The 12,039-nt window shown below is 34.5% G+C and overlaps 1 protein-coding gene across 1 annotated transcript; it reads left to right on the top strand.

Annotated features, from left to right (window-relative positions):
• Nucleotides 1-5,645: 5,645 nt before the first annotated feature.
• Nucleotides 5,646-10,801, top strand: LOC104211432 (calmodulin-binding protein 60 B-like). The gene is made up of 5 exons (XM_009760480.2): nt 5,646-5,772; nt 6,558-6,992; nt 8,954-9,114; nt 9,864-10,038; nt 10,160-10,801. The coding sequence occupies exons 2-5, from the start codon at nt 6,563-6,565 to the stop codon at nt 10,489-10,491; spliced, it is 1,098 nt and encodes a 365-aa protein (XP_009758782.1). The 5' UTR covers nt 5,646-5,772; nt 6,558-6,562; the 3' UTR covers nt 10,492-10,801.
• The last annotated feature ends 1,238 nt before the right edge of the window (nt 10,802-12,039 follow it).

Raw genomic sequence — 12,039 nt, forward strand, 5'->3', positions numbered from 1 at the left:
TCCGGGAACCAAAAGGCCAGCCGGCTTAGAAACTTTCCGAGCCTCTTTTATTCAGGGTATGACACTAACAGAATAGGGAGTCTCAACCAGTAAGCACATCCCCGGAGGTAAGAAGAGAAAGGTTTCGGCACAATTTATATACAGTTCAAATAATATCAAAGCGGTAAAAGCAGCATTTAGCACATTAGGCTCAAAACATGTAATAATCAGATAATAAATAAAGCCAAATAATAACAATTATTCTAAGCTCGAATTCTTAACCCTGAACCAGTGGTTCTGGGTGTAAAATCCCCAGCAGAGTCGCCAGAGCTGTCACACCTCCTTTTTCCGCGCCCGAGGGGCGCAGGGGAGTTTTTTCCAATTAAAGGACAATCGAAACGGGATTGGTTTAATTATTTCAGAGTCGCCACTTGGGAGATTTAGGGTGTCCCAAGTCACCAATTTTAATCCCGAATCGAGGAAAATAATGACTCTATATTATAGTCTGCGTACCAGAAATCCGGATAAGGAATTCTGTTAACCCGGGAGAAGGTGTTAGGCATTCCCGAGTTCCGTGGTTCTAGCACGGTCGCTCAATTGTTATATTCGGCTTGATTATCTGATTTTATACAAGTATGAACTTATGTGCAAATTTTAACTTTTAACCGCTTTATTATTATTGTTTTTACAAGAATGTGAACATCGCTTAAAACACGTCTTTGGACTGCGTCACATGAAATGCACCCACAATCCGGAACGCATTTTATTTGATGTTTTGAGATTTGGATTTGGGTCGCATGAAATGCACACCCGAGCTTAAGAAAGTAAATTATTAAACACGCGCCTAAAGAGACTATCGCGTTATTATTTTGTGGAGGTCGTGAAATTCGCTAAACGGCCCTCCTGAATTCTAAGTAATTTAAAACAAGTATTTACTGAGGGCCCCACAATTTATGTTTTTATTTGGCGAGGCTCATCTCATTCTTATTTTTAAAAGGAATTTGCAACGTCATGGAAATGCATCTCATACCACGTCACAGTCCATGTACCCGTGATTAAAGACATATTTCGACTCCGTTGAGATTTGGATTTGGGTCACATAAATGTGCACCCGAGTTTAGGGAGATAACATTATTAAAGGCGCGCCTAAAGCAACTAGCGCATTATTATTTTTTGGTAGAGCCGCGAAATTTGCTAAACGGCCCGTCCCAGAATCTAAGTATTTAATACATATATTTTGCGAGGGCTCCGCACTTTGTACATTTTTATTTGGCGAAGCTAGTCTCGTTTTTATTATTATTATTCATTTTTTATTTTTTTATATATTTTTTTTAAAAAAGGATACCATTTTCACGCCGTTAACAATACTAAACCTTACGGCTTCTTTACAACTAAAATCTCATAACTTGTCAAAATTTAATAAAATGAATCTAGTGAATGGGTGTTTCGGAAGTGGTAACAACAAGTACTAATGCTAATTTTGTCCGAACGAACTAAACAAAGGACCACGAATAAATTAACGTCAAACTTGTGTCAAGAACAACTAGCCCAACTTAATTAAATGACATAAAAAAAACAAGAATAACACAACGCAAAAATGAATAAAATGCATACGGTGAAACATGGGCAGAAAATTACCATACCAATTTCTATATTGCATTTTTTTGAACATTCCGTAACATTTCCTTGTCTAATGCTTGAAGTTTACTAACCTGAACAAACAGAGACGGATAGAACCAGGGACCAAACCTCTACATCGACTTCAACGGACGGACTCGACGAACAACGACGACCTCAACGGAACCGACGACTCGAACCAAGATTGTCAATGACCTCGACACTCATCTTCTCTCTTTCGACGACCTTGACGGACTGTGGGTTGTTTGGGTGATGCGACGCAGCAAACGCAGCCACAACTGCTGCTCGAAGGGGGGCGATGAAACTACTGTTTTTTTTTCGGGTAACGGCAGTCGAAGGGCAACGACGACGAGGCTGGTGCGCTGGGGGTGGTTCGCGACTGGTTTGGGTAGTATAAATGAAGAAGAACGTGAAGCAGCAGCAATGGAGGAGTGGTCGTGGTCGACGGAACTGGGCAGCGGTTATGGAGGTCGACGGACTGGAGGGGTGGTCGTGGTCGCCGGAACTGGGCAGCAGGTTATGGTGGTTTGATTAGTAGGGTGGTGGTGTTTGGACGACGAGGGGGTGGTCCGCGAGGTTGAGTTTTGACGCGGGGGAAGTAGGGTTTTTTGGTTTTTAAGAAGGAGGAAGAAGACGATCCACAGTCCCTTCCAAAAAATTCCAAAGTCCTTTTTTTCTTCAATTCAAAAATCCTCCTTCAGTTCGTTCCCCTCCCCTAGGTTTCCTTTCTTTCTTCTTTATGAAGAAGAAAGACCAACAGTAGTCCTTTTTTTCAATTTTTTAAAAGTCCCTCATCCCTCAAAGTCTGTCCGTGTTTTGTAATGCTTTGCCCATGAAAATGAGCCCCACGCGTGGTGGGGTTCGAGGCATATGTCCCCCACGCGTGGTGGGGTTCCCCACGTGTCCTGGACACGGTTTATTAAGGGCTAGGTCCGAAAATTAGGCCTAAAACCGGGTAGTTTAAACCCGAATATTATTCTTTTGCCCGGACCCGAGAAATAGGAACACGTTGCTTAACTAGTCCTATGTAAGCAAAATAACTACCAAAAATAAGACTAGTATTTAAACAAAACTATATATTTTTAAATATTTTTCAAGATTTTAAAATAGCTACAAAATATTAATAAAACTATTTTTTTGTAATTTTCATTTTAAATTTTAAGATAAAATATGACGTAATATTTTAGTATTTTTCAAAGTTAAAATGTCTATAAAACCTTAATAGAACTATGTTTTATTTATTATTTTTTTTGTAATTTTCGAAATTATACAAAGTACAAAAATAAAGTGCAATTTTTGTATTTTTCAAGTTTATGAGAAATACATAAACTAAAATTATATATATATTTTTTGTGATTTTCTTTTTTTCTTTGAAATAAAGTAAAAATAGTTAAAATAGCTATACTAGACCCAATTTCACATATTCATACTAAAAATGTGAAAATTCTCGGGGAGGGTCAAAAATCACGTGCTTACACCTTTCTTAATGGACACCTCGAGGAAGAAGTTTATATGGACCAACCAGAGGGTTTCGAAACTAAAGGAAAAGTTCACATGGTGTGTAAACTGAAGAAGTCAATATATGGACTTAAACAAGCCTCACGACAATGGTATATAAAGTTTAATGATACCATAACATCTTTTGGATTTGTGGAAAATACCGTTGATCGGTGTATATACCAAAAGATCAGTGGGAGCAAGTTTATATTTTTAGTCTTATATGTTGATGATATTCTACTTGCTGCTAATGATTTAGGCATATTGCGTGAGACTAAAGATTTTCTCTCTAAGAATTTTGAAATGAAAGATATGGGTGAGGCATCCTATGTGATAGGATTAGAAATATTCCGTGATAGATCACAAGGATTATTGGGATTGTCTCAGAAAGGCTATATCGAAAGAGTTCTAGAGAGATTTAACATGAATAATTGTTCAGCAGGAATTGTTCCAATTCAAAAAGGGGACAAATTTAGTCTCATGCAATGCCCTAAGAATGATGTAGAACGAAAGGAAATGGAATCAATTCCTTACTCTTCAATTGTTGGTAGTCTGATGTATGCTCAGACTTGCACAAGACCGGATATTAGTTTTGCGGTCGAAATGCTAGGAAGATATCAGAGTAACCCAGGAATTGATCATTGGAAAGCTGCAAAGAAAGTTTTGAGGTACCCGAAAGGAACGAAGGATTACATGCTCATATATAGGAGATCCAAGCATTTGGAAGTTGTTGGATACTCGGATTCAGATTTCGCTGGATGTATTGACACTAGAAAATCCACGTTTGGTTATTTGTTCCAATTAGCTGAAGGAGCAATATCGTGGAAGAGTGCCAAACAGTCTGTTATTGCTACATCCACGATGGAAGCAGAATTTGTGGCATGTTTTGAAGCCACAATTCATGCATTATGGCTGCGAAACTTTATTTCAGGACTTGGGGTTGTCGACACCATTACCAAGCCACTGAAAATTTACTGTGATAATTCTGCAGCAGTATTCTTCTCCAAGAACGATACATACTCCAAAGGTGCCAAACATATGAAATTAAAGTACTTTACCGTCAAGGAGGAAGTTCAAAAACAAAGAGTGTCACTTGAGTATATTAGAACTGATCTCATGATTGCAGATCCATTAACACTACTAAAAAAACCAGGGTTTAGCGACAGACAAAATCTGTAGCTAAACAGAAAAATCCGTCGCTAATCTCATTTAGCGACGGATTAGCGACGGATTATCAAAAGATTCTTCTAGCAACGAGCATTTTAGCGACAGATTAGCGACGACGTTCGTAGCTAAATCCAGTTTTTTTTGTAGTGTAACGAAAGGTTTACAACCAAAGATATTTAAAGAACACGTACATAGAATGGGTCTTGGCTGTATTTATGACTGATGTATTTATGATATGTTGACACTCTGAGCTCATTTATATGTTTCTGATATACATTAGTGATTTCCTGTTTCTCATAATGGTGTACACATTATTGTTTTTAGATATTACAGGATAAGTCTCAATGAGATATTATTGTGGACCATAATATTTTATAGCTTATGGACCTGATACAATGAGTTGTTAATGTTGTTGTATATGGAAGGGAGTATGTAGACAAATTATATATAACCTCCATAACTCACATTTAGTAGTTTATCGTATTATGGTATTTATGATGGACATTATAGAAGAGATTTGTTTATGCGCAACTAATGTTACTATATTAAATATTAATATTATGTGATTATTGGGCCAAGTGGGAGAATGTAAACTATTTTCTTACGTGTATGTGGCCCAATAAGATTAGGCCCATAATTAATATTTAATTAATGAGTAAATCTCATCCGTCCGATCGATTATTTGGTGGACGTACCGGATTAAGTGAGAACCTCTATAAATTGGTCCTCTCCCCACCCATTAGGGTTACCGGATTTTACTTTCTTTCTTCCATCATTAAAGGCGGCGGTATCATAAGTTAGGGCAAGGGGCGAGAAACCAGTTTTTGAATTAACGCTCCCGCTTCAAGATAATGGATTCCGCTTCAGGTATGTTTTCTATGGCAATTACATGTAAGATTATCATGTTCAAGATCCTGGTATGAATTAAAGTTTATGCTTACAGATACATGATATCAAGGAAACAACGTTAAATCTCCTATTTTTAGAAGGTAATTAAAGCTTCATATTCTTTCAATATATATAAGGCAAATCTTCTTTTAAAAATACATGCAACTTGCACGATGCATATGTATATTGAAACCATATTGAATATCGAAAGAAATAGTGGGTTTTACTTAATTCGCCAATTTGATCAGTTGTTGCCTTCTCAAGTACTTAAATATCTATTGTTTCTTTTAGTACTTTTAGTTTAAATCAATGGGTTGAGACGAATATGCGTTATGTTCGAATCTTAAGAGTAAAATATTGTCAATTATTAGTTCGTGGGTCCTTTTTTTTTTTTTTTTTTTTTAAATATAGAAAAACAAAATCATTGGGTGCACGTGATGGCAGTCCTTTTTGATACTGACGCTAGAAGTACGTTGACTTTGAATTTTTTGGTCTTCTTTTCTTGTCTTTAATTTCTTGTTCAGGGCGATAAGGATTTTGGTGGTTCTTGGTAAGCTCCGGCGCCGGCGCGTCGCTTCTTTACCGGTTTCAAATCCTTCTACGGTGAGAATGATTGCTTGTAATTAATCAGCTAGCAGAGGAATTCTTATTTCAGTTATATACACACATTGTAAAATTTTATGCAATCATTATGGTTTAACATGTGATGATAGGTTAGTTACTACTATTTACTAAACCAAATTAACATTTCCTCTATATCATAGATTTTAACCTCAGTTGTTAGTTGTTTGTTGTGATCTGATTGTGTAAGTATTTTTGACATCATGCTTTTTTTAGTTGTTGCACTTTAGCTATATAATTCTCGCTTTTATCGTCTTTCTGTGAATTCGTATATAATTTGCTTGTTCAGATTGTCAACTTATATTTTTCGGGTCATCTCTTGGGTATGTGATTCTGTAAGTGGGGAACTTTTGTTATGTTTTCATCTCATTAATATCAGAAATTTTAGTGCCGCTTCAAGGCGGAGATAGATTATCCATATATATTAAATGAAAATTTTAACTCAAATACCTCGTCCTGCCGAACTCGTAACTATGACGGCGGCAACGCCCCTATTCCCCCTCAAACCAAGCTGTCCTTTTCTTTTTCAACTTGATATTTTATTGGGAACGGAAATGCTCATACATATCATTCAAGTTCTGGATTAGCAAAATGATATAAATTGATAGGAGTAGTTGTTGGTTTGATTTAATCACCATTGAGGCCATGCTTAACTAGTGTTTTAAAAGGTGAAGGATTTTTACCTGTCCGACAAATGTTCAATTTCTAACTGTTATTTAGATGAAAAGATTGTTAATGATCTCCTGCTTCTTCCCCTGTGAATACAGATTTCATGTTCTCGGTTGCGATTCTTACAGGATATTCCTCCAGAGGTATATACCGGGGAAATATAGTTGCCAATTTAGAAATAGAAATAGCTGACGCTGTTACAGGAAATCGTATTAAATATGGAGCGGAAGCCTATGCAAAAGTTGAAATTGTTGTTCTCAACGAGGACTTTGATCCTAATCAAGAGAGTTGGACAGCTGTTCATGAATCCAATATTCAAATTGCTGGAGGAAGAGCTCGAAATTCAGTGCCTTGGAAATATCTCTATCTAAATTTGCAAGGAGGCATTGGCTGTGCGAGTGAAGTGAAACTGAAACACAGAGCGCAATGGATCAAGATAAGTAGGGTGAGGCTAGGAGCAAGAGTGGTAGATCTACCACATCCAATTAAAGAAGCAGTGACAGGATTGTTCGTTGTCAAGGACACGCGATTGAGTACGTACTATTTAATTTCTTGTATCTTCTTTGCCAAGATTTTACATTTCAAATCCTCATAACAACATTCTTCTAGTTGTATTTCTGTTCTTTCCACCTTAAAGTTTTGCCTGTTATTAGGCTTCTTAAATCTCCACATAATATGTGATCATAGCACTTGTTTCAAACACATTGATTGCCATAGTTACTCTATCTTTTTAGGTTACTAGTCTCTCTGCTGCACGTTAGTATCATATCATTATTATATGTTTTGTACTGCAAAATACTGAATTTTTATCAAATGCAAGTTTAAGAATTTTTGTTTGATTTATAAAGGTATTTGAACATACATTAATTGCAAATTAATGTTTATTTTATAATTTTATCTATTATTTCAACTTTACTTTTAAATAGAAAATTTTGAAGCAAATTAAAAGTTTTGTTTGATTATCTCCTATGAAGTAAGTTTCACTCACAAAAGTTTAACTTCTTATTGAAGTGCAATTTATGTCAAACAAAATTTCAAACTTCTTTCCAACTTCAACTTTAACTTCAAATATTGATTTTTTAAACTTAAACCAAATATTATCTAAAAAAAATAGAACCCATAAAATTATGCATAAATTGTTAATAAATTAATTTTTCAAAATTTATTTACCAAAAAAAGACTTTTTTTTTGAAAGACTTAAATATATCAATTCAAAATCAAAATTGTTCGTACTCTCCCTTCAAAGTGGAGTAAATAATTTTATGACTCTTCAAGAAACCTTTAAAGTTATTTATTAAGGCAATAGAAGTATCTTACTTCAGAAAATAAATATAGATCAAATATTTCTTCCCGAAGCTGCAATGCCTCTTCCGAATTTGAATAGTAGTGATTAGTGGATAACATTACCAACATGCTATTGTTAAACAACATCCACGTTTCCATCACCACTTGCATATTGTAAAAATATTAAAAAATATCTAAAAGTAAAATTGTGCAAAGAATTTTAATTAGAATGTGAAGGAATAATGTAGCAGCACTTTTGCCAATGATAGTAATTTCTCTAGACTTTGGAAATAGTGTTACGGAAATTTGATACTCAGAATATAATGCCTATTAAAGAAACTAAATTTGTATTCCTTAGTAGTTTCTTCTAACATAAGAACTCAAGAAAAAAAATTAGAATTGAAATATAAGATTTAAGAACGAAGAATAAATATATTCTTCAACGTTAATGAAGAATCACATAATGTGTTTTAAGAAGAAGTATTTTTCTCGTATCTTTTATTTACTTCAAATGAAAGCCTTTAGAAATTAATCATATAGCATGGTTAAACAAATATAAATTAAATTCTTAAAGTAAATACAATTATAATATCAAAGTGATGATTGCTAGTTCTGGATGCTAAAAACCAGTAGTACCCTTCAATTTACATATTAATGTCCGCATGATATTATCAATTATAGAAGAGAGTTGTAAGTTGCATAAAGTTTAATAATAGTACCTATCCGCAAATGAAAGAAAGAGGATACGTATAGGGAAATCTACCTCATAATTGATTCAACTATTCGTTTTCATTTTAGATTGTTACCATGACGTGTGGTTGAACAAATGTGAAGGAACACATTAGAAAACTCTATTTTATTTATCTGAAGGAAGACACCCCTTCGAATCAAGGCATCGATTAATTTTTTTTATTTTATAAGTAGTTCTTTCCTCTTGGACAAATAATTATTAATGAATAAACACAACTATTTAGAAAAGACACAATATAAATCAGTTTCATTTTGGTATTTATTTATTTATTTATTATTGTCTAATATAAATATATATTATTAAAAGGTTATTTTAGTAATTTAACTTTTTAGGTTTGGCTTGTGTAGTTTTGCCAAGACTTTGAAACTGCTAAGAAAGAGCATTTTTTCCCCTATGTACTTGCTTGATTAACATATTTCTGAAAAGAAAAGATTAGTTGATGCATTTGAGTGTCCACAGAAAGCCCGAAGCGTGATCCGCCATCACCAACTGATGAGGTATGGCGACTCGAAAAGATTTACAGAAATGGTCAGTTTCATAAGAAGTTGCCTGCAATGGATATCAGAACAGTGGGGGATTTTCTAACTGAATTCTCCAAAAATGCTGCAAGGTTACGGGGCGTAAGAACTCAATTCTTCCTTAGAAATTTACTTTCACAACACCTGGAACTTGTGATAGTTATTTCTTTCCTTGTATCAATAATAAATGCTTCATTTGCTTTGTGGTGAACCTGCTGTAGATTTTTTTCCCATCAAATTCAAATTTCCAAACGTCTTCGTTGCAAACACATTGATGTGTCTTTACTCTATGTCAGCGGCGGAGCTAGAGCACGTGATTACTGATTTAAAACTCACTAACTTAACGGTCACTGCTCTCTGTTCATGTTTTATAATTTTTGCATCCCGAGCAAACGAAAGAAAGTTGATTTCTGATTAGTAAATTTGGACATAAGAATTTTTTTCACATTTTTTTTTTTGAAAAATTTTCATTTTTTTTTCGAAATCAGTGTTTGACCATAAAATTTTTAATTTTCACTTGAAGATGAATTTTGGGATTTTTCGAAAATTTGAAAAACTCCAAAAAGCTATTTTTCAAAATTTTCACTCAGATCACTCATAAAACTTCAAAAACAACCCAAAATTATATTCATGTCCAAACACAACTCTAATGTTCAAATACCATTTTCAACTGAATTTTTTTTTCACTTTTTTTGGAATTTTACAGTTCTTATGTCTAAACGCCCACTAAATCTTTCAATTGTATTTTGGTTTCCTATTTTAGCATAGCATCTAAACAATTTTGAGTACACATTTGCCCTTTCCACTTGTGCTTCATGCTGTTACTAAAGAGTGTCTTTGTATGACTGCAGATTCTTGGCCCAACAATGTCTGATCATATGTGGAATGCTACTATAACGCATGCACAGAGATGCAGACATGATACAAGACAACTCGTGCACTCTCCTGTCGAGACATGTCAAAGAGTTTCCATGGTTAGATGTGGGGGCTCTTCTCCTGACATGACTAGCAACCAGCACGAGTCAGGTAGAATTTCTCTCCTATATATATGCAGACAGTATGAGTATATTGATTCTTATTATTCGATTTTCCTAAATATGTCACTTACCTTTTCGATCTTCCAACACGTCTTTGGTTTGTGATCCAGAGGGTTTCTTGCAAAAATTGAAGGAAAGTCTTTCTAGTGTTATTATCTGGGAGGAATCTGAGCAAGTTCAATATGAATATCAACAAGATAACCTGCTGCAGACCTGTTTAGAAGAAAATGAGGTTTCCGAGTATATTAATGAATTACTAGTACTACATGAAGGGTCTGCAATATCTTGCATTCCAAACTTCATTGTCTCAGCCAGCAACCACAACGGTAGTTGCAAAGGCAAGAAGCGCTGGACAGTGTTATTTATCATACTCAGATGGTTCTTGATTAGGAGGGTTGTCAAAACTGAGGACCGATTAGCCAAGAGGTCAAGATTGTCCTAAGGAACCACAAAAACCATCCGCACAAAGTAAAGTAACATACTCCTTCCGCTTCAAAAAGAAAGAACCTTTTACTCTTTGACCATATTGTTTTTGAAAAAAAGAGCAGTCCAATGCCAAGGCATTCTGTATTCATGTAGCGATCGAGGAAAGGTCGCACCCGAAAGGTGTGATGTAGACAGCCTATTTAATGCAAACATTAGTGGCTGATTCAGCGGCTCGAACCCGTGACCTATATGTCATACAGAGACAACTTTGCAGTTGATTAATAGTTTTTAAATATTTTGAATTGTTCGCTATTATGACTTATAATACTTTTTGTGAAGTATGTAAATTTTATTTTAAAAAACATAAAGAATCTCTATTTGAATTCACACATAAATTTTGTCAATTTGACTTCAAATTATATTTATACCACGTTTAATACTTTTAAGAATTTAAATTTATTATACAATTTTACTCTTTTTTCAACTATTATTTTAATACTTTGTGTTTTAGTTTATATGAATTTATTTCCTTTTTGGTCCGTTCCAAAACGAATGATCCTTTTCAAAATTTGGAAACAATTTAGCTTAAACTTCCAATTCTACTCTTAATGAGAAACTTTTATAATCACACAAATACTCTGGACCCATTTTTGACTTGTTTAGGACCACAAATTTCAAAAGTCTTCATTTTTTCTTAAACTCCATGTCCAGTCAAACAGGCTCGCATAAACTGAAACGGAGGGAGTAACTATTTTTCATCATCACTTATGCATTGTTAAAATAAAATTAATATTTTAAATATCTGTGTAATCAAATTTCTTGCATAAAATGAAACAGAAAAATTATCTTCTAAATCAAGTAAGGACACAATTAGCAAAAAAGAGAAGTAAGAACAAGTGTACATGTCTAGAAAGAAGACAACTTATCCCTTTTCTTTGTGGCTAAATACAAAATGACTATTCACTCTCACAAGAAGGCCCAGCCCACTACCGACTTCAGATAGGGCCTAGTCACGTAAAAAAATAGTACGGGCTAGCTAGTTTTTGGACTGATCATTAAAAAATAATCACTATTTTGTTGCAACATGGAAAGTTCCAGCATAATATAGTGGAGATTGATGTACCTGTGTATGAACTTCCAGAATATTATGCTGAAATTCTAACACGGGGAAAGTTCCAGCATAATATACTAGAGATTTGAGCACCTGTGTATGAACTTCCAGCATATTATGCTGGACCGACATATTATACAGAAACTCCAGTATATTATGCTGGAATATTTTCTAGATTTTGAACAGTGTTTTCGTTCAAATTTATCTTTACATGAAAAATGACTAAATTTCAATTGCTTTTAAAACTGTGGCTATTTTTCAATGACCACTTATAAATCTGACTATTTTTGAATTTCTTCTCTCTACTCACGGACCTGAGAGTTGAGCCTTTTTCATTGTGGCTATCAAGATAGGGAAAGTGCACAGATAGCCGATCTCATGACCACTATTTAAGCATCGCTGAAGTTTATAAATTTTTCTCAACTTAGTCATTTCAAAAATATTTTCAGACTA

Source organism: Nicotiana sylvestris, chromosome 6 (assembly GCF_000393655.2).
Source record: "Nicotiana sylvestris chromosome 6, ASM39365v2, whole genome shotgun sequence".
NCBI lineage: Eukaryota > Viridiplantae > Streptophyta > Magnoliopsida > Solanales > Solanaceae > Nicotiana > Nicotiana sylvestris.